The following is a 23696-nucleotide window of genomic DNA, read 5'->3' as shown; positions in this document are numbered from 1 at the left end:
ATGTATGAGCTCATCTTTTGATTTTTTTTGTATGGTTATGTGCCACCTATAAGAAAATCTCCTAAATCTGAATCTGTTTGAATATGGTTAGACTTGTGACCCGACCGACCAGATGTGGCCTCATTCATCTCACCAAATGGAGCCATTTCCTTCATAAATTATTCATATTCACCCACCTATGCAGACATAATAAATAAATAAATAATAAATAAAAATAAATAAAATTGTGAAACAATGTAGTAGAATTGTTTTAAACACTGTTGTGAGGATATTAATTAAAGGGAGATTTTATTGTTAAATTCAATTGAAATTATATCTAAAGTGCAGCTAAAACAGTTTGATTGGCATGAAATTCAGAAAAAGAAAGGAAAATATATAAACAATATATAACAATAAATAAACAATAAATAATAATTAACATATAAGTATACAATAAAAAATATATAATATATAATGTACTGTAAATAAATTAAAGAATTACAAATAAATAATATATAAGCAATATTAAGTATTTCAAAGCATATTAAGCTTATCAGAAATTTAATGAAATAAAATATAATTATTAATATATAATGTAAAAAATGAAAACAAATACATAAAATAAAATATGATGCATTTTATTAAGTATTTTAATAATGTATTTTATTTAAATATTATTAAGCTTTTCAGAAATGTCATTAATTAAATAATATATAACTGTTAATGCCTAAATTATTTTAATAAACACAAAAATACAAATAAATATTATGATTTGTATTAAAATAAATATATAATTACTAATATATAAATCGTGAAAATAAAATAAAGAATTATTTACATTTCATTAAATAATAAATAACTACTATTATACGTAATGTAAATAAATCCAAATAATTACAAAACAAAATATTATGAAAATATTATGCATGTGTAGGCAAGCGTAGAAATGCTGTGGCATCAGAAATTATTATTTTTTTCTCCGCAATTTTTTTTTTGAACAGTAAACACTAAAAATCTGACTTCAGAGCAACCTGGGATCAAAATGCGCGCACCCTCGCGTACACGCGTGTGCGCGGGAGCGTGGATTCCAGGCGCGCGGCCGAGGAGGGGGATTTATGCATGAAAAGAAACAGGAAACTCCAGCGATCTGTGCGCTACTTTAACAGCAGTGGGCGACGCGGAGCGTGAGACTGGGCGTTAATGACTCAATTTTCAGGTTATTCTTAATCAACCATGGCCGTCAAGGCACTCGACTGATTACGGACACCCTTTATTTAACTTGAGAAACTCCAGCGCAGGGAAAACTCGAGTTTGAAGAGACTGCGCGCTGTGTGAGTGTGTTTTAATTTGAGAAACTCCAGCGCAGGGAAAACTCGAGTTTGAAGAGACTGCGCGCTGTGTGAGTGTGTGTGAGAGAGAGAAAGAGAGAGAGAGAGAGAGAGAGAGAGAGTTGGGCGTGAGACGTCGGGGTGGCTACGTCAAAGAATAACGTTAAACCATTAGTGCATGATATTTCTTTCTTCCTCGCATTTTTTCGCTTCTTCGACTTCTTTTATCGTTCGAAAGCGTTTGAATCTCCAGAAAGATGGGGTGCACCCTGAGCTCGGACGACAAGAGCGCCCAGGAGAGGAGTAAAATGATTGACAAAAACCTGCGCGATGATGGAGAGAGAGCGTCGCGAGAGGTCAAGCTGCTGCTGCTGGGTGAGTTAGCCGCTCCGCTAGTGAGTGAACAAGACCATTAAAGTGCACTTAACGGCAACTATTAGACATCTGGGCACTGGATTCAATATTTCAGTGGAGAATAAATAAGTCAAGTGCATATTTATGGACGCTTGAAACTTTTCTTTCCGTAGTTAACGTACCGCGCTGGTGTCTCGGCTAGCATGCGAAGCTAATCCACTCAGTGAACTGTACCGCTCGAGTCATTTAACACTGCTTTTAAGAGTTTAGTTTATGTTTCTTTACAGTAGAGACGGAATTCTCGCGTAAGGGGTTTTATTTGCCTGTTTTCTGTCTTTTTTATTTTGGCTTTGACCAAATAAAAGTACTGGTTTGCATATTCGCCGAGTGGCCAGTTAGACGCAAACGGCTCTCTGCTAATCCAGCCAACAAAAGACTAGTTTAATCTAATTTAATCCGAACTGCCTGATTTACTGAGATGGATCTGATAGATTACCCTAAACCTCATCCGATTATGATAAATGAGCTTGTGCATACGGAGGGTCCTGCTGGGTGCTTGCTTGGGGTAAACTGGAGAGGATGATGCTAGATGGGCTTAAAAAGTGGTCCTGGTGATTTTAGAAATATCACGAGTCTGGAAAGTCCTACATTTGAATGTGTGATTCATTCGATTTATTACTTATGTAGGTTTTCCAACACACAGCTCTTAAATAATCTAGAATAAATATATATAAAAAATGTAATCAGCAGATATTGTTAATTTTATTTAATCACATATTCACTTATTTATTTGCATTTAGACCATGGTTATCCCCTTTAGAATATGTTTGTGTGTGTATATATATATATATAATATATATTATATAATATATATATATATATATATATATATATATATATATATATATATATAAAATATATATATATATATAATATATATATATATCATATATAAATATTATATATAATATATATATATCCTATATAAGTCCTATAAATTTTGCTGTTGGCTATAAAATTTTCAAATGTGCAATAATGGAGTTTAATGGAGTTGCATATTGTAAACAATATCTGTAGTTTTTTCTTCTGTTATCTTAAAGCAGTCAGCTTGTTAATTCATTGATTTACATAGAGGCCACTTGTTTCTCAGTTTCCGATTCCGGTTTTGCATATGTTTCTGTGGTACTTTTCCTGTATTTGTGTGCGAGAGCTTTTTTTTGTGGACCGTGAGTAATGAAGCCGAACAATTTATTCGCTTGTGGTGCTTGAAACATTTGTTTGCTTTTTTTGATTATCGATGGTGTGTGCAACTTAAACATACTATTTGTTTTACAGAAATGTCACAAGCTCCCTAAAAAGAAGCACTTGGTGCCGTTTACATGCAGTTTTATTCATTTCAAAGAGCTTTGGTGTGCCAGTTCCCTTGCAAACAATCATGGTCAACTTTTTTTTGCTTGGATCTGGCCATTTAATTATCATTTTATTGTCCATTTTCCCATTGGCCCCTCCTTTACTTGCTGTGTAAATTGTCAGAGGACATAAAACCTGCCCTTACGCCATCAAACTTTAGGTAATTGGCATATAAATATCTAATTAACTGGATTCCCCCTATGTGCTGATTCATTATACGCCCTCTGTGTGCCGCCTTTCTTGGGTTTGTTTGCTTTTTGGCATTGCGGATCAACAGCATATGTCCCAGCGCCTGCTGTAAAACAGGCTGGAGTTCCTGTTTAGACTATAGAGGGGACAAATGGTGACTGCCAGGGTTGTTGTTACTAAGAATAAATCCACTGCTGTGAAGAGAAAGTACCTTCATGGCTGGTTATTCAAAGAATTTTTTTGTGTCACAAAAGTCAATGAGCATCACAAATGCATATCAAAATGTTGTAATACCGTGAAGATGAGCATGTCTTTACGATATAGAGCGTGTTTATCGTGCGTCTCATGCAGTTGTTGTTGGTTGCCTAGGAACCAAAGAGCCAGTTCAAATTACAGCATCATAAACGCAGCCGCAGGAGACCAAACAAAAGGTGAAACCAGTGCTTTGGGAGTCAAATTCAGTGTGTGGCATCAGAAACTTGGATTGATACATCTTAGAATAAAGCAAGCATCTATATAATTGCTAATGCTTATGATTAAGGATTTAAACCCAGCCCTAACCCAAGCAACGGGTTTGGCCCACCATCTTAAACAGTTTTCTAGCTTCAGTTTGAAAGGTTTCATTTCGAAAGGATTTATAAAGCATTGCTCTGCTAAATTTTGTGGGCATAATTTAAAAATATAATCTGTACGATTTGAAATTTAGCATAAGGGTGAAACATTTCGCGATGCATAAGTTTTCACGAAAATTCATCGCATTGACAAACAGATGCATTTATTGCCACACGTTTGACAGAGAATGATACATTTTTTGGCGGCAGAATTTTTCTGAAATTTTGCAAAATTTCAGTGTCTGCAGTCTTGTTGGTAATATGTTGGTAATACATTTACGAAATGTAGGCCTAGTCAACAAGAAGTCCATTTTCAACTGTCAAAAATGTAGATTCTGTGAAGTACAGTGCATGCAGTTGTTGGTCAGCATCACTAATTTGCATGAAAAACTCGAACACGATGTGAAATCTGTGGGGAGAAATTTGTGCAAAATTCACCAATTTTCAAATTGAGGTTTTCAATTAAAGTCAATGTATTTTGCCTGCAAAATTATTTGAAATTCACATTTTGAATCTTTAAAATTTTTAAATTCTTTGACAACTGGAACTATTGATTAATTTTTATGAACGCTTTGATATATTTGAGGAAGCATTATGGTTTTTGTTGGAGGACGATTAATGGTGTGGATGAACATTAAGTGCCGCAAGCCTTTCATCAAGTGATGTGGGAGTTTTGTGGGGGTCTCTGGTGTAAATGCAGTGCTCTTGTGTTTGGTCTCTTGCGGTAGGGTTTCAATCTGTGTGAGAGATGCTGATGTGGCCTAATTGCTGTGTTTGTGCTTTGGGACCAAGATAAAGAGACGTCCTGGTTAATTGAAACGTTCGCTCATTGAACGGATGAACTCCAGTCTCACGGAAGGCGGAGAAGTGTATGGGAGTATTGATATTTTCCTGAATGTAGGTAAATTAAAGACCAGCTAGCCTTTTTCTGAAATGGCAGAATTTAAATTGAAAACACACATTGTTTGACAGCACTAGTTATTTCTTTAGGGTCTTTTTAAAAAAGAAATTAAGTTTTATTCAGCAAGGATGTTATAAATTTTGCAAAAGATTAAACTTATTAAACTAAGCAGCACAATGGTTTTAAACTTTGATAATAAGAAAGTTTCTTGAGCATAAAATCAGAATATTAAAATAATTTTTGAAAGATCCTGTGACACTGAAAACTGGTGTATTGATGGTGAATATTCAGCTTTGCCAACACAGGAAAAAATTATACTTTTAAATGCCTTGTAAAAGGCAGTTATTTTAAATTATAATAATATAATGCTACGCAATATTAACAGTATTACTGTTTTTACTTCAATCAAATGAATGCAGCCTTAGTGAGCATAACATTTCTTATGAAGATAATAAAACAAAAACATAGTGTCCAAAATTTTTTTATATATTGTGTTTTTTTTTAAAATGTGTGTGTATTTTATTTTTACAGTTTTTTTTAACATTTTTGAGTGTGGGTGTGGGATATAGCGAAACGATATGATCATGCACATCTAGTCAGTAAATCTGGTTCTATGATTACCGCTAAATCGCCATCACCTGCTTTCAAATGGAGCAGCATTTAATAGACAGAGCCATAGATCACTGACAAGCTACGCAATATCGTGTTCATTATCGCAGATGAATCGCCTTCGATAATGAACGCGATATTGTGTAGCTTGTCAGTGATCTACAGCTCTGTCTATTAAATGCCGCTCCATCTGAAAGCAGGTGATGGCAATTTACCGCTAATCAGGGAACCGGCTTTACTGACGAAATGCGCGTGACAATCGCATGCGATATATCGCCCAGCCCTATTTGACAGCCTTAAATCATCTTTTTATCAACCCCCCTTCATTTTCTGCATTCCCCCTTTGTGACCCTCTGGGGATCATTGGAGCTCAGTTTGAAATCCTCATTTCAAGTAACCGATTCTAAAGATTTTGATTCTTATATTTGCTGTCTGCTGCCTGCGCCGACATACTCATCTTAACATATAGCTAATCTGTTTACAAAAGCCTGTCTGTAATCCCATTACAGTGAGGTGACTTTTAATTAATCCATTAAGATTATCACCTACACACTTCCTCACATCACTGCTGACTGTTGAAGCCAGTTGCTTTTATTCCTCTTGTTAACATACAAGGGAGTGAAATATCCACTTAATGAGGCTAAATAGCCTCAGTTTCGGAGATTGTTGGTTTGGGCCGTTTCCCATGACATCAGTTTTTCCCCCCACTTCCCTATATTTTTATATCACTTGTTTGTCATCATATGAGTGGCAAGGATGCACATTTCAAGTTTTAAGTTGTTAATGTCTCCTCCCCACCCAGTTATTACTTGTGGTGAAATCAAAGGAACCTTCTGCTCAATCTGATACCAACAAATACTTCTGCTGAGCTGGCAGAAGCCACGAATGCTTGATCCTTCAGAGTCAGATCCTCATACTCTTTTATGGAGCAAGGAAGGATCTGGAATTTTTGGGTGTGTGTCCATCTGGCTAACACGCTCGCTCTTTCTCTTGCAGGGGCTGGTGAATCTGGAAAGAGTACAATTGTCAAACAGATGAAGTAAGTTTCAACCCCTATTATGTCATCCTAGTTTCGTACGGTTTAGAAATCACTCAGGATGTAAGAGATAGCAGTGTTTATTTAAATAAAATGTGAAGTACATAATCCTTTGATTATGGACATGGTTAATTAAGGGACTTTTATAGCTTTTAAGCATTTTAAACATTCTCAGAGTCATTAGAATTAAGCAACAGGGCAGGTGTAGGGATATATCTTCACTTTTAAGGTGTTTTTGTTTGTTTGTTTGTTTTTTTGCCTCAGCACGGTCTATATTCGCAATATACTTGCCAGGAACTATTAGCTTTATTACTTGAATTAATGCCATTGTCTTGTCTCCCACAGGATCATCCATGAAGCAGGCTACTCAGAGGAAGAGTGCAAACAGTTCAGAGCCGTGGTCTACAGCAACACTATCCAGTCCATCATTGCCATCATAAGGGCCATGGGCCGCCTGAAGATTGACTTTGCGGATCCTGGGCGGGCTGTAAGTGCTGCTGTTTTAATGTAAAGTAGGGTTAAATGCAGGTAACTTATTTTTGTAATGCTAAAGCATCAAAGGAAATCAAGATGCTTTTGATTGGCTGTTTTGCAGGATGACGCAAGGCAGCTGTTTGTGCTGGCCGGCTCTGCAGATGAGGGATACATGACGAGCGAGCTGTCAGGAATCATCCAGCGCCTGTGGAAGGATGGCGGCGTTCAGGCTTGCTTCAGTCGCTCCAGAGAGTACCAGCTCAATGACTCGGCTTCATAGTGAGTGTCTTTTTTGCCATTTTTTTTTTTCTTTGCTGCACAGCCCGTTTCCCACATAATGACTTTTGCGCTCTCCACATAATCCAGCTCCATTTCCACTGTGGCTGCTGAACACGTCAATGGTTTGTGCACTGTGTGTGGACATTGCATTTACATTGAGTTATTATTGACGTTATTCCATCCATTATGGTCCATGATTCAAATATCCTTTATGCAAACTTTTCAAAAATGCAAATTTGTCCTGTGTTCTCCAAGCATGCTGTGAACCCTTACCTTTTGCATACAACCCAGATGAATAAGACATATTCACAATAGACAATTTTATGACATAATAAAAATGAGATGTGTCTAGCAAATCAAATTTAGAAGGAATGTATGCTGCTCTTCAAAAATTTGGGGTCAGTAAGATTATTTTAATGTTTTTGAAAGAAGTCTACATGGGAACACTTTCCTTAAAGCATTTATGTATTATAAAGGGTTATTAAAGGGTATGATGCCTTATAATTATTCATAATATACTGTGTAATATATCTAGCTGTAAATAATTATAATGCATAGTATAATAATGAATTGAACTGTTATAATGTATTAACTGTGGTTGCAATTATTCATGAGATTGTACAATGCAATTAGATGCTGTTTACACTAAGTGCACATAGCTATAGAGTCTATTTACACTACTCTAAAATAGCAGGTTTTTCTGCTATTTTTACTGCTTATTGCAAATAGTGGCAACTATCGGGACCTCAATATTGTAGTACGTTATAATACACATGCAATAACAACGTATTGAGTGTTAAAAAAAAATACACATTTTTAAAAATCTGGAAAAAAAACCCCTCAAACATCTAGAAAATCAGACCCTTGGTTCATTTGTATTAAATCAAATTCACCTGATAATTTATTTGATTTAAAGTCACAGAAATGAACTGGTTAAAAATGCCAATTTTTGTATTTTTTTTTTTTGCTGATTTCTTTTTTATTTGCCATTTATTATGATAGGACAGTTTAGATCTGACAAGAAGCGAAGTGGGGGAGAGAGAGGGGGGTGGGATCGGGAAAGGTCCTCGAGCCGGGATTCAAACTCGGGATGCCCATAATGCAACCTGTTGAAATAATTTCACCTTAAAGTCATTAAATAGATTTTGAATAACTTTCTAATCAGCTGAACTGTGTATTTCCCTCTCTAGCTATTTGAATGACCTAGACAGAATATCCAGTTCTTCCTATGTCCCAACTCAGCAAGATGTCCTGAGGACCAGGGTGAAGACAACTGGTATTGTAGAGACCCACTTCACTTTCAAGGACCTTCACTTCAAGTGAGTATTGCCATCCACGCTTAAACTGAAAAAAAAATATATATATATATATTTCTTTTTTTTTTGAGACTCTTTCTGAGAGTGACTTTTGATGCGTGCATGATTCATCTGCCCGCTTTATTTGAGTCATCTGTTTATGCATTATTTTTATCATAGTCTTTGTTGGATAAGCTTGTCTGATCAAAATCATACATAGATTAAACCAATATTTACCAAAATTCCTAGTAAATGTCATTGCGTTAAGTGTGACTCTCCCAGAGTGCTTCTCACCACCCACATCTCCTGTACTTTTCAGAATGTTTGATGTGGGCGGCCAGAGATCTGAGAGGAAGAAATGGATCCACTGTTTTGAGGGAGTGACCGCCATCATCTTCTGCGTGTCTCTCAGCGACTATGACCTCGTCCTGGCTGAAGATGAGGAAATGGTGAGTCCTCAAACAAGATCTCTTTCAGTATCAGCATCAAGTGCATCACGAAACAGAAACTTTGCCTTTTAAAGTTCCTCCCAAACAGTGCTTTATTTCTCTTCTTTTAGAACCGAATGCATGAGAGTATGAAGCTGTTTGACAGCATCTGCAACAACAAGTGGTTCACGGATACTTCCATCATCCTATTTCTCAACAAGAAGGATCTGTTTGACGAAAAGATCAAAAGAAGTCCGCTTACTATTTGTTTCCCAGAGTATACTGGTATGAACAGCTAAAAATTCCTGATTCCTAGTTATTTATTTTAAGTTCAGTTTGTACAGTAATACTTTATAGTGTTTTATAGAATATTGTGTATTATAGACAAATAAGACAAAGTCGTTGTTATGTAAAGCATCAAATAGACATTACAAAAAGTAGCATCAGCAAGAAATATTTTGTTAAAAAGTTTTTACACATACTCTTTTGTGACTGTATATTTCAAGTTGGAAAAGACATTTAGTTCCCACTTTAAGTGACCCTTAGTTCCCAGGTCATCTACAAGATGAATTAAAATGCTATAAAAGATGAGACCTAAACACATGACAGTATGATTGAAATGTTAAAATGTAAAATAATAATAATAGAATATATTCTATATAAACACGTTTATTCTGTGGCACCTAAAAACATTATTTGGCGTCTTAAGTTTTTTTGGCTTCTTACTCAATTTTTTTGTCTGGAGCCCTGATATTGTGTCTAAAGTAACACAATATTCACTTCTTATTTATTGAACTGTTGTATAAGATCAGTAGGCTATCACATTAGCACTCGTGCAGCACTCATGTGATATTGCACTTATTGCTAAACTATATGATGTAAATATGAGACAAGCTCAAATGGGAATTTTTGCCTCGTATCTTGAATTTTTAGGGACATTCTAACTACATTCTCTAGGCTTCAACATGCAGTGAGTTGTTGCCCTGCCTCATATCTGTCATCAATCAGCTGTATGAAATGTCAGATGACCCACGTAGGTCTGGGGTGGGGCAAATACATTAAATGTGTTAATTTTAAAGTGTTATTTTTCACCGTAATTAATTCATCTGACTATAACATCTCCAGCCCTAAAAAAAAAAAAAAATTATTATATATATATATATATATATATATATATATATATATATATATATATATATATATATATATATATATATATATATATATATAATTTTTTTTTTTTTTTTTTTTTTTTCAGCTAGTTGCCAACATTTCATTTTAAAAATTATTTACTAAAATAACTTAAGATAATAAGATTACACTGAAATAAAGATGAATAAAAACTATATTGACGATCCAAATACTACTAAAAATGACAAGACAAAATTAAGTTTAAAATTGAAGAGAAAATCTAAAAATAAAATGTAAATAGAATTTTATACCAATGATACTAAAATAACACATGCCTAAAATAGTATATATTATAGATGTGTATATATCAGTATTATTTTAAAGGTGCAATAGGGGATTGCCTTCAGAAACACTTTTTGTTATGCTGGTTGAAAGTCTCTTCATGTCCCGATAGCAGTCACTTAGTTAAGTGGTCTAAGTGTATTTATATATCCTGTTGGACCAAGAAATGTTCGTCCAATCAAAACACTCGTTCAGTCTGGTCTGTGTGTGCGTTTAGGGGGCGTGGCTTTGGACAGCGATTTACAGGGAGGGTGGGACGTTCGCTTTCAGTGCTATCCGGCTAAAGTTAGCATTTTCCGAGATCTCCTACTGCACCTTTAATATCGAGATACTATTAATATTTTGAATTAGTTTAATATAGAAATAGTAGAGAAAGTGAGATATGTTATAGAAAATGTAGTAATACTATTTCTCCTTATAATATTATGAAATAATATAAATTATATATTAATTTATGACTTAATATACTTTGTGTATTCCTCAATATTAATTGTGTGAATTTCTCTACAGGATCCAGCACGTATGAGGACGCGGCCGCTTACATTCAGTGTCAGTTTGAGGACCTGAATAAGAAGAAGGACACCAAGGAGATCTACTCTCACTTCACCTGCGCCACCGACACCAAGAACGTGCAGTTCGTCTTTGACGCAGTCACTGACGTCATCATCAAAAACAACCTTAAGGACTGTGGGCTCTTCTAATACAAGGCATCTCGCTGGTGAGGAGCAGCACAACAGATTCACTTTTAATTCATTCAACAACATGATTTTGGTAAAACTGTTTATTTATTAAATGTTCCCTTTCACAGTGTGACTGCGAGTGGCCTGATGTGAAATCTTTGGGAGAACCAGAGCAGGAGGAAGGTCAACCATGAACCTGAATGTTGAATGCGTTTCTTAACTTTATATTTATGTTCTCCCAACATTTAAGAATTTTTTTAGTGCGTTTTAGGGAAAGAAAAAAAAAAAAGAGCATTTTGTGTAAAATATTTGTACAACTGTAATTGTTGCTGGAGTTTTTCACAGTTTTTAGACATTTTACAGTCCTTTTTAAGGGTATTTTTCATTCAGTGGGATTTTGGGAACATCATTCTGTCGCTTTCTGTCTTTAAGGTCATGTGCCTTGCAGTTAATGTTGCAGTGCCCCCCCCCAACTACAGCTATGTTAAATAAGAGCCAGTTAATATATATCCACACAGCTTTCATCTGTTCAGTAGTAGTCTAGACTATGAAAGCAAGATATTTCTGAGACCAAACACCTGTGGGAGCTGTGAATTCAATGGGGAAAAATCCAAGCATGTCAGATTAGTTCTGAGCGCAGCCGTCATTACCAGTGTGTGTGTTTTCAGAATTGCCTGTGATTGGAATGATGGAAAAACTGTGGTGAGCCTGAAATTTGCTGATGAATTAGTTCCTTTGCACCTGCAAATCATGAACTGTTTTAATGGAGAACTTGGCAAAAGGTCAACATTTTGGATTTTTTATTGATCAAAGGGAACCATTTTTGAATCCATTAAAAGGGACCAAAGAATTCCTGTGAAACTTTCCTTTTTGCACTAGGTTCACATACCCATGTTACATAATACATGATTTGACAACCTGTACAATGTAATGTCATACAGAAGCCCTCAGTAGGAGTCTTTTCTGATAGTAACATGATCAATTAAAATGGTTTTAAAATTCACATCGCTTTAATGTAGGTTCTCATTGTATGGGAACAAATGTTGACTAATATCCACTATTTTGCTAATAAAAATGCTGTTGAAATAACAGCATCCTGAAATAAGATTTTCAAGTTTTTTCCATTCCATAACACTTTTTTTTTTTTAATGGCAACCTTCACCCTCATATGTTAACAAAAACCACATTTGTTTTTGCTTTAAATAGAGGTTTTTGAAGTGTATGAGATGTCCATAAATCAATATACCCCAACAGGAATATGGTGTAGTAAGAGCACTTGCGTCACACAGTGTTGTTAAAAGCATGGAAGCACACTGCACTCTTGTGGCGATGACAGGACAAGGCAGAAACGTGTTTCCCATTGGCAGCTGTGGTCATGTAAAACAGGCAGGCAAATTATTTGAATGAATTTATGTTACACTTTAGGACTGATGGGAAACTGGTGCAAAGATTTATTTATAGGGGCCTTGGGTTTGTAAAAAAAAAAAAAAAAAAAACATTTAATTGAATTGCCGAGGCAACATTTCTTAATCCTTGTGCAGTCTTTGGTCTTTTGACCGAAAATTTTTATATTTTGAAATTTTAAAAATTGTAGCATTTGGAACGGTATAAAACTTGGTGAGTTTTATGGCACTTTGTATGTGAACATAGCAAGGATAGGTGAAACTCTCTAAACATCTAGAGTGCAAAATCAACATCAAGGAAGGGGTTAAATTAAAACAGTGATGCTCAAATCTGGCTCTTGAGATCCACTTTCCTGCAGAGTTCAGCTCTAACCCTAATCAAGCACACCTTCCTGTGATTTTCTAATGATCCTGAAGACATTGATTAGCAAACTCAGGTGTGTTTGATTAGGGTTAGAGCTAAACTCTGCAGGAAAGTGGATCTCAAGAGCCAGATTTGAGAATCACTGCACTAAAACATAAAGAGTGCAAAACAGACACATCCACTCACACACACACACACACAAAATCATACACACTCAAATGAATAGGTATGGCTATAACCATATAGCCAAAATGAGTCAGAAAACTTAAATAAGAGTTTGAAAATGTTTTGTATAACAAAATGCTTTCTGTGTTCAGGTTTGACTGTAGTAATAATAATTTAAAAACTGACACTGACTTGTTAAAAGAATCTATACTTTACTACACTGGACCTCCAGTATCCTGATCAGACAGGATCAGGGCTTTGTAACAGCTCTGTCTGTTTGATCAACCACATAACAGATGCCGCCTCCCCTCTTAGGAAATTACTGATCATTTAAAAGGCTTGCGAGACATTACAGATGACTATTTTAGCAACTTTAATCCACTCTGTGTACTTTGTAGATGGCAAATGGGTGTAATTTTTCGCATATTGCATGTGCCAAGGCACAATAGCTTTTAGAATCGATTTATATTGCTGAATAAGTTGCCTTGTGTGGTAGTAATACTGTTTAATGGATTCCAACTAATGATGTAAATTGAAAATGTACATTTTATTGTAGCTCTTATATCCGGGCTTTAAAATATGTGCCCATAAAACTGCTATAAATAAGTCTAGCAATAAAAATAGATCTTTTTATGGTTGGAAATAGAACAGCTGTGTAATCCAAATCCAGAAAATACTGAACTGAACACATTATCCACTTTAATCTGAATATAATTTGCATGATCTAATTATGATACATCTTACTGATTAATTTATGTATTTATCTATTTAATAACCATGATTATACATCATGCTAACACAAACTATGCTGAATTTGGGAGCTGAATATATGAGATTCATCAGATCGTGGGTTTAAGATCATTTCATTCCTTATTATAAGTCTTTTTATTACATAAACTGACAGTAAACCCCCTCAGTCCCCTTAATATTAAATGAAACGTCCGTGCATTAAAAAATGATCACAATAAAAGGTTTTCATTGTCGCTTTTGTTTTTTTCAGATGATGTAATTATAAATAGTTTGAAAGACTCTCGGATTCTCTATATGTTAAAAATAAATTGTCTAAATTTCTAAACTAATCTAAATGCGCTTTAGTACTAGTTGGTTATGAATCGATCCCTTAAAGAACCGATTCTTTAATCAGAAGAATGGGATGCGAATTGAGAGTCGATTCCTCAAAGGTCTGACATGTCCGGGCGTAACATAAGATGGACTGTGTTCATTACCTTGATTACACATCACAGAAGAGAAGTAGTGTGTATGGATCCAAATAACTCGAATCTTTAAAATTATTATACTGATTAATTATTATACTTATTTATACAGATTTTGTATAAATAACCACAAATAACGTAGTTTTTTTTTTTTTTTTTTTTTTTAAAAAAGAGGTTGTCAATAATACTAAAAAAACATAATCGTTTAATTTATGAGTCAGTCACTCAACACATTTTGTTAAAAACAGAAGAATAGACTTAGTTTTATGTTTTAATGGGAAATGTGAAGCTTAGGTACTACCAGTCTTACTACCAAAAAAATAAATAAATTCATTTATAACATAGAAAAACACATAAAGGATCAACATGCTATTTTTTCTTATGAATCCAGATATATCTGTCTTGAATTAAATCTTGGATTTGACTTGATCTATTCCGTGAACTTGGAAATCAAAAATCTTGCAATCGAACAACATGATATTTTGTTAAACAAACAAACAAACAAACAAACAAAAAAAAAAAACAAACAAAAAAGTGTCAAATTATACTTTGCACTTTTTTCTTATAAATATACGTATTTGTCTTGAATCAAATCTTGGATTCGATCGATTCTACAAACTTGGAAATAAAAAAAACTTACAATGAACAACATGATATTTTGTAAAAAACAAACAAACAAACAAACAAAAAGGGTCAAATTATACTTTGCACGTTTTTCTGCAGTCGAACAGCATGATATTTTGTAAAACAAACAAACAAAAAAGTGTCAAATTATACTTTGCATGTTTTTCTTATAAATCTATGTATTTGTCTTAAATCAAATCTTGGATTCGATCGATTCTACAAACTTGGAAATAAAAAAACTTACAATGGACAACATGATATTTTCTAAAACAAACAAACAAACAAAAAGGGTCAAATTATTCTTTTCACGTTTTTCTTATAAATCTATAAACTTCGAAACCACCATAAACCTTCCGTTTGAACCAGCTCTCAGTGTTCCTTCCCTTTTCGTCCAAGGCTCACTTTTACTTGAAGCCCGTTTTGAGGAATGCATGCTCGTCTTGCACTAGCATTCCTGCCTCCTCCTAGACATCACATCCGGGTCACTTGGCAGTCAGCGTGTAAGCGAGCGCGCTCCTCCATACAGTTGCGTACTGCTGCTGCAGCTCTCAGCGCAACTCCACTGCATGCAACATGGACACTACGAGCAGCGGCCAGCCGCGGGGGATCTGAGCGCGCCTCGGGACTCGCGATACGCCACACCGGGGCAGGGATGAGGTGCCATCCAGCAGCCGCACACTGGTAGGCGAGTCGTCAATTGTCAGCGATGTCAAAGAGTCTGAAGAAGAAGAACCACTGGACGAACAAAGTCCACGAAGCGGTGCTCACCAGGAATAAGGAGGGCGAGCTGGGGTTCGACTTGAAGGGGGGCGCCGAGAACGGCAATTTCCCTTATTTTGGGGAGGTGAAGCAGGGTAAGGTGGCCATCCAAAGCGGCAAGCTGTCCCAGGACGAGCTGCTCTTGGAGGTCAACGATACATCGGTGGCGGGGCTCACCATCAGGGATGTGCTGGCCGTGATCAAGCACTGCAAAGACCCGTTCCGGCTGAAGTGCGTAAAGCAAGGTGAGGATAAACATCAGCGCGCCGCCGACTCTCCGTGTGAACGAGAGAGAGAGAGAGCGACCCCTCCGCTGTCTGGGGCTGCTGTCTGCACATTGTTCCCGCAGAAATCCTGTTTACACACAAAGGTGCATTTCAGAACCCGCGCGTGATCGCTGTGGTTATCGATTGAAGCCGCCGCGAACGTTCCATCGTCGCTCCCGGCAACAGAACTTACAAAATGTGTCACAGAAACATGTCAATGAAATTTGAGCTTTGTTTGGATTCTAAGGACCGTGGTGTCATGCGCGAGGGGGCGAGGGTTGTTCGCCTCGTGTTGGAGATATTTTAGCCCGCGGGTCTGCTATGGGCGAGCTGGGCGAATATTTGAAGGCAATTTCATTGATCTCGTAAATTGCACGGTGGCTGTGGCAAGCCATGTTAACATTGACTACGTTTACATGGACATCGGTAATCTAATTATTTACCTTATTCTAAATAAGACAATATTATGATTACGGTGTTTACATGAGTTGCTTTTAGAATTTTCCTTTCATGTTCCCATTTTATGTTATAGTACATAAATCAATTAATGGCACATGTCATTACGTCCCACGTGGTGCCATCCGAAGTCCCCTCTAGAATTTAATGTATTAATGTATTAACATGGTTCATCTTCATTATGATGCCATATACAGTTTTGGGTGTTTCATTTGTAATTTTTTTACGAAAGCTTCAAGTGCAGTTAATTATTTGTCATGCTATATGTGCAAACAGATGGCAGTGTTGTTGGAGCCATGCTCTCTTGTTTGCCGTCAAACGGTTGAACACTGCCGTGTGTGCATCCTGTCACAAAATGCGGCAAAAAGTCCTACACAGCGGTAATAGTGTGATTTAGGTGTGTACATTTCTATTCTGCACTTTGATAATGTGACTAAAATAGGAATACTCCACATATCTTAATTTGATTTGTGTTCTTCAAGTATGACTTTAGCCGGATTAAGGTAATCAAAAATCTCTGTATACATGGTAGATTCTTAATCAGAGTATTGTCTTTGTCGTGTTAAAGTCGGAATATCGTTGTCCATGTAAACATATTGATTGATTCCTTAGCACTAGTAGCTATTGTCCCAATTGTAAGTCGCTTTGGATAAAAGCGTCAACAAAATGACTAAATGTAAAAATTGTATTGTTACTAGTATTTATAATAATAATATTCATTAGCAGCATTTTACTAGTACTTGGTCTAGTAAATGACTAGTAAGTAATCCAGTGTTTACTAGAATCATTTCAATTTCAGTAGCAACTATTCATTAGATACTATTCCATTATTGGCTCATATTTGTTCAATAACTAATATTTACACATTTGAGTACTTTTACTAACAGCCACAATCGCTACAGTGACAATTAAATAGTCCACTGTCACTAATCCTTAACACTAACTATTAGACATTAAGTTGCTTGCACTTATATTTGTAGTAGCCTGTATATTAGCAGTTTTTTACTAATGCTGATTTTTTTTAAATGACTAGTAAGTAATCCAGTGTTTACTAGTATCGCAAGACATTTGAGTACAGTTTTTTTTTTGCCACTAATCGCTATCACTATAGTGACAATTACCTAGTCCACTGTCAATAATCCTTAGCACTAACTAGTAGACATTAAGTTACTAGTACTTATATTAGTAGTATACATTAGCAGATTTACTAATGCTGATTTTTTAATGACTAATAAGTAAGCCAGTGTTTATTAATACCACAAGATATTGAAGAACTTATTATTTTGCAACTAGTCGCTATCACTCTAGTGACAATTAACTAGTCCATTTTCACTGGTAACATTTTTCACATTTTTGCTGAGCTGTGTTTCAGATATCAAATATTCACTTCTAACTAGTATGTACTCAATTTGTTGCTGAAACCTATGCTAGTTTTACTAGTAACTATTAATTTGTTACTAGAGCAAATTTTTCTTATTAAATCAAGTACTAGTACTGATATATTCAAGTTTTCCTAGGAATATTCAGGGATATTATTGTTAATTAAAACATTTTTGTTAATTGAAACAAAGCTGAAATACAATAAGATAAATATTCAATGAAAAACATAAACTAAACAAAAATTAGAAATGTTACCTAACTGAAACTAACTTTAATAAGTTTTAAGTGTAAAGAATAAATGATTATTAACTGGAAATGACTCAAACTAAAACTGAAGTAAAAATAAATTAATGAAATAAATAAATAAAAATACATTTTAATAAAATTAAAAGAAATTAATAAAAAAACACCTAAAATTACTAAAATTTTAACTAAAAATAAAAAAACTAAAAATAAAATCTAATTCAAAATATAAATATAAAATAATACTACTATAAGACTTTTAGCAATTGAATAGATATTAGGATGTATGCTGGTTGTTACTAGTAACATTTTACAATCAGATTTTCATTAAACTACAAAGTAGTCATTCTGCCTGGCCCTCACATATGACAAGCAAAAAACAAAAACAAAAGAACAACTGTAACTAGTAAGATTAGAAATGTTAATAATAACAATAGTGATAAAGAACACTAATACTAGTAAAGCTATATACTAAGTAACAACTAGGATATTGGTAAAGATGCAAGTGATTATTGGAATACCTACCAGTAGTGTTCAGGAATGAATGTTAAAATGGCTTGCCATAAGGTGGCAGCTCTTAAAAACAATGGATTTCAGTGGGGAAAAGGAGATGGGAAGTGCCCATGTGAATGGGAAGAGTGATGTTATCTCTCACACAGATGTTGGCTTACAGTGATGAGATTTGAGGATGTGCAGCTGTCTTCAAGTCTACAGTGCTGAGTTTTCAACAATGCTTATAGTACATTTGCAGTGGTTTTTGTCCTTGTTTGAAGCAAACTTCAGCCTCCAGGCCAGCACTTTGGAGAACATCCCCAACTCCCAAGTGAAAGCAAAAAATATCTTGATGCAAGCAATGGTTGTGTCTAGGGAGATGCAGATCAGTGGACTGACTGAGTAAATATTGAGTTGCTGCTGAAGATCAGGGTTTGGGGAACTTGTCAGACAGGCGTTTTATAGTGTACTAATAGTGTAATACGGTGTATGAACACAGAGCCTAGTGTAATAAATTCATTTTAATGATGGAGAGAGTAGGTCATTTGAATGAAAGGATGGACTGCCATTAGAAACACATAGATTTTTGTCATGGTAAGCCCGTCGACTTGTGGGTTGGTTGTTGAAACCTATTTAATAAAAAAAAAAAAAAAAATAAATATATATATATATATATATATATATATATATATATATATATATATATATATATATATATCTATATATATATATATATATATAATTTTTTTTTTTTTTTTTGATGAAATTAGTTTTTGTCTATACAATGAAAGTCAATGGGGTCCAAAAACACATTCAACACTGTCTTTTTTTTTGTATAGTCCATAGTGAAATATCGTCTTTTGTGTTCAACAAAAGAAAGAAACAGTCTTGGAATGGTGAGTAAAAAAGATGATATATACTGCACACATTAACAGTTTTTGTCCGTAGTGAAAGCCATTGGGGCCCAAAACAACGCAGAATCTGACTGACTTTTATTGTATAGACAAAAAATACTGATATATTTTTCAAAATGTCTTCCTTTGTTTTTCACGAAAGAAAGAAACAAACTCCTAAAGGGTTGTATCAACACTGTACAGGTTTTGGATTGGTGAGTAAATGATGTTGTTCCAAACCTGAAACACAAAAGAAGATATTTTAAAGAAATTAACACTTTTTGCCTATACAGTGAAAGTAAATGGGATCCAAAACAACACTGAACCTCACTGATTTTAATCGTTTAGGCAAAAAACGGCTTGTTTTGTGATCCAGGTTTTGGAACAGAGAGTAAATGATGACATTCCAAATCTGTACCTCATTGACTTTCATTGTATTAAAAAAAATCTCAATTTTGTCATCATTTTCTCACCCTCAGGTTGTTCCAAACTTGCAAGACTTTCTTTCCTAAGCTGAACACATAAGAATATATTTTGGAGAATGTGGGTAACCATATTTCTGGTTCCCTTTGACTTCCATAGTATGGAAACAAAATACTGTGGAAGTCAATGGCTACCGTCAACTGTTTGGGTTTTTTCTGTGAACTATCCAAAGTCATACAGATTTGAAATGAATTTTTATTTTATTGCAATCCCTTTAAGTATAATAATTGACATTACATGATCAAATACAGTAGGTAATAGTTATTATATGCATGTGATACAGTACATAATGGTATTAGATGCATATGCATCATATGCTGTGAAATTTGATTGGCCAATGTTTTTTTAGTCTCAGCCCATCTTGCTTTGATGTGGTGGAGGAGATGGTGTGTGTTGGTGCATGTCCAGGACTCACTTTTGTGGCTTGGTGATTACAGAGACTTTGATGCCGACTTGTCATAATGACCCAGTTCTGACAGTTATATAAATATCAAGCTAAGTAGTCAACTAGGCTGCCTTCATACAATCACATTTATGCGTAGCAGCACGTTTGATTAGGAATAAAGCACATCTTTTGGCGTCTTATTTTAGCAGTCGTCTTTCATGTTTTCATTTAATCTTCTGAGGCAGATATTTGGTTTAGTGTTCTTGTAATCCTGTGCCGCCACACTACTTCGCCATCAGTGCATTGACCAATCCGATGTTGTGACCTTCGGTTTTCCAAGACACTGTTGATGCGTTGACGGTTTTTAAATATCAGCAATTTAATCTCATTATTTTTCAGTTGTGAAGTGTAATAATTGGTTATATAACATGTTCAGTTTGCACAAATGGATTTGCTAGCTGATTAAGACGAACATGACTCTGAGCAGATTTCTGCAGCCTCGGGGGTTTAACTTATTTTGCTTTGAAGTGTAATTTATCTGTGGCAGTCATTATTCTGTCATAATGGTCGGCATTTTCCTTGGAGATGTAAGATAGATTTGGTATTTCATCTTGCATTTAGTAATTTTAAGTAAGTAATTTTCTTTCATCTGTGTTTTTCAATATTTCATCATCGTCTCTCATCTCTTATGATCTCATTTTCCTTTACATCTATAAAGAGTACACACGAGTGGGGTAAGATGTGTCATTCCTTAATCTAGCAAACTGTGCATAATGTTTATCATATATTTAGAATGAACCCATCACCTTCATCTAGAGATGTGAAACCATTTTATGCTGGGAATGGATATTTTCTACATGGCATTCAGATAACAAGAATTTTGTTAAAGCAAAATTATTTTGGTAGAAAAATTGTATTATACATATTATATATGTTACTTGTTAATTAATTGCCAATTTATAAAACAATGTTTATTATTTTAATTGAATTTCAGGTGATATCAGACAACGTATTTTAGTGTATTTTATCATGATTTATTTTATCCAGCAATGTTATCTAAGTTTTATTACTATTAGTTTTTATTTTTTACTTTTTATAAAAAATAAAGAAATTATAACTTTTTTTTTTAAATATAATTTTTATTTGTTTGTTTTTTTAAAGGCTTTTATTTTAATTTTTTGTAATTTTATGTTTTTTTTTTTTTTTTTTAGTTCTGCTGTTTAGGTTTAATTTATTTTTATTTCAGTTTTTATCCGGTTTTATTTTCTAGTTAGTAATCTTATTCCTTTAACTTAGCAGAATTTCACATTTTCCTTTAGAATTTAAAATGCAAAAGCACCCCCCAAAAAAATAACCACAAATATTTTAAACTTTTAGTGAGCTAACCCTAATGTTGTCTATAGCACAGTTTAAAAAAAAAGAAAGAAGGGTGGCACATCTTACCCCAATCTCCTTTAACCGGCACATTTCATTGATGGCATTCAGTGCATTTCTATCTGCATCAGTTAAACCATTTAATCTTTAACAATTGAACAATTTCTGTGAAAAGCACAAGGAAAACTTTGCCCACCTGCCTAGTTAAGTAACTGAACCTGCGTCTCACAGTCTCACATTTCTAGAAGCATTCGAAAATATTGTTATTTACTTGTTTATCTCTTTGTGCTCAAACAGCAGATGGCGGCCGTGAAGTAATAAAAAAAAAGGCCTATTCCATAAACTACAAATTGTTTAATTAGATTTTTGAAGAAGGGAGCTCAGTTCATAATTACATTTTTGGCACTGCATGGCTGTGGAATGAAATTAAAGTTTTTTTTATTGACATTCCTCTCGTTTATGGAATTTATGAATATGTGCATAGTCAAATTTAGCATGTTGCAATAGGTTACGAGACAAACATGAACCAAAGATCATTATTTATTTTCATTGTGTGGAAAAGAGCAGCGTGAACAATCTGCTAAACATCTCCTTTTGTGTTCCACAGAAGAAAGAACGTCTTACAGGTTAATATCAGCATGAGGCTAAGTAAACAATGAAAAAAAATTCATTTTGTGTGATCTATCCCTTTAATACAGCGAGTTGTTTTGATACATCTACCATTTGTCCTCCTCGTTGTAATAACGCTACATATTTATTAGATGCATGCTGTCTCTTGGCTGGTCGCAAATCTGGAAACAATTCCCTAAGAGAGCTGTGAACGCTTTTGCGTGTTATGCAGTGTAACTTTCCAGCTATTTTGGCAATTTTGTCTGGACGTAAATGTTGAAACGCACCTTTCAGCTCCATATTCGATTAATCATGAAAACTGAAAATGCTTTAGCAGCACAGAGCATTATATTCTGCAGTCTTCCACTCACTAAGCAAGTGGAGCACAAGTGCCACCTAATTTGTAAAGCAGATCCATCTGACATCCCTCTAGGCAGCTATTTGGGATTATGATGGTTTTAATGTGCTTACCACAGTGACTGATTGCAATCAACCGGACAGAACTACAACGTTCCCTTCAGACAAAATGATATACTTTAGGCTGATGTTGTGATTGCCATTTTGAAGTGGGCTTACCCTCGGCCAATCAGGGCGCAGAAACCTCTTTGATCCATTATTAAGTCACGACTACAAGCGCACGAGATGTCAAAGACAGCTGCCTTGAATGTTAACATGACAAACGCGGGCGCTGGAGACCACGCAAGCAAGATTGTGGTTTTTATGAAACAGTTTCTCACTGTTTTTCACACTGGCTGGCTTACTTTGATAATCCACATGAGAAAAACATATTTAGTAAATAATTAATTATGATGTGGGTTCTTATCCTTTAGATCTGTGCATAAAAACTCTTGGCCATCTGTCATGAAGCGAACGCTACTGCAGTTAATTTCGCCTCTGTGCTCTCTACACTGCAGGGATCCGTGCATCTCAGATAGCATTATAAAAAGAGATTTCATTTTCTTAAATGCACAAGTCTTCCGTTCTATATTCTTTCTTCTGTTGTATTTGTTACCGTGAGATGCACACATTATAGTCATGCACATGCAGGTTTGTTGCTCCAGTGCAGCTGAATACCAGCCAAGGACCTTTTGCTTTTAATATTGTAACAAAAATGCTGATGTTTCTATGCAGCATAGCACTTATGTCATACAGTACAGTACAGTACAGTAATTTGCTGTATGGTTTTAATTTGTTTTAAGTCAACAAACAACATTCTGATTCAGTGCCAAGTTTTTAGAAAAAATGTGTATTTATCAGTGTTATTTTAGTGTCATTGAGATACTATTATTGTGTTATATATTTATACACACACACACACATACATATATATATATATAATATATATATATATATATATATATATATATATATATATATGTATTATATATATATATATATATATATATATATATATATATATATATATATATATATATATAATTTTTTTTTGGGGGGGGGGGGGGTTGGGGGGGATTTATATATTTTTTGGGACATTTTGCATTTTGTCTAAACTAACCTTGCCTTGAAAGGTCAGAATGTT

General features: G+C 34.8%; 2 protein-coding genes across 8 annotated transcripts in view; both read left to right on the top strand.

Annotated features, from left to right (window-relative positions):
* Positions 1–1347: 1347 nt before the first annotated feature.
* On the top strand, positions 1348–12151 carry LOC109064502 (guanine nucleotide-binding protein G(i) subunit alpha-1). The gene is made up of 9 exons (XM_042752677.1): positions 1348–1682; positions 6378–6420; positions 6763–6904; positions 7013–7170; positions 8361–8489; positions 8785–8914; positions 9025–9178; positions 10877–11084; positions 11175–12151. The coding sequence occupies exons 1-8, from the start codon at positions 1565–1567 to the stop codon at positions 11065–11067; spliced, it is 1065 nt and encodes a 354-aa protein (XP_042608611.1). The 5' UTR covers positions 1348–1564; the 3' UTR covers positions 11068–11084; positions 11175–12151.
* Positions 12152–15025: 2874 nt separating this feature from the next.
* The window catches only part of LOC109064466 (membrane-associated guanylate kinase, WW and PDZ domain-containing protein 2-like), a 76855-nt gene continuing 68184 nt past the window's right edge, over positions 15026–23696 (top strand). For 3 of the 7 annotated variants that reach the window (XM_042752843.1, XM_042752841.1, XM_042752847.1), the window contains exon 1: positions 15027–15820. In XM_042752843.1, coding sequence (XP_042608777.1) covers positions 15523–15820 — 298 coding nt within the window. In that variant the 5' untranslated portion in view covers positions 15027–15522. Of the gene's footprint in view, positions 15821–23696 lie in introns of all 7 variants that reach the window. The other 4 variants (XM_042752845.1, XM_042752844.1, XM_042752842.1 and 1 more) reach the window with 2 other exon arrangements.

This window comes from Cyprinus carpio, chromosome B25 (genome assembly GCF_018340385.1).
Source record: "Cyprinus carpio isolate SPL01 chromosome B25, ASM1834038v1, whole genome shotgun sequence".
NCBI classification, from domain to species: domain Eukaryota; kingdom Metazoa; phylum Chordata; class Actinopteri; order Cypriniformes; family Cyprinidae; genus Cyprinus; species Cyprinus carpio.
Note: the sequence above shows the minus strand (reverse complement) of the source record. Positions and strands in the feature narration are given on the sequence as shown.

Coding starts and splice junctions, on each gene's coding strand:
- LOC109064502 (XM_042752677.1), top strand. CDS start 1,565: ATGGGGTGCACCCTGAGCTCGGACGACAAGAGCGCCCAGGAGAGGAGT. Junction 7,171..8,360: donor CTCAATGACTCGGCTTCATA/GTGAGTGTCTTT, acceptor TTCCCTCTCTAG/CTATTTGAATGACCTAGACA. Junction 8,915..9,024: donor TGGCTGAAGATGAGGAAATG/GTGAGTCCTCAA, acceptor CTCTTCTTTTAG/AACCGAATGCATGAGAGTAT.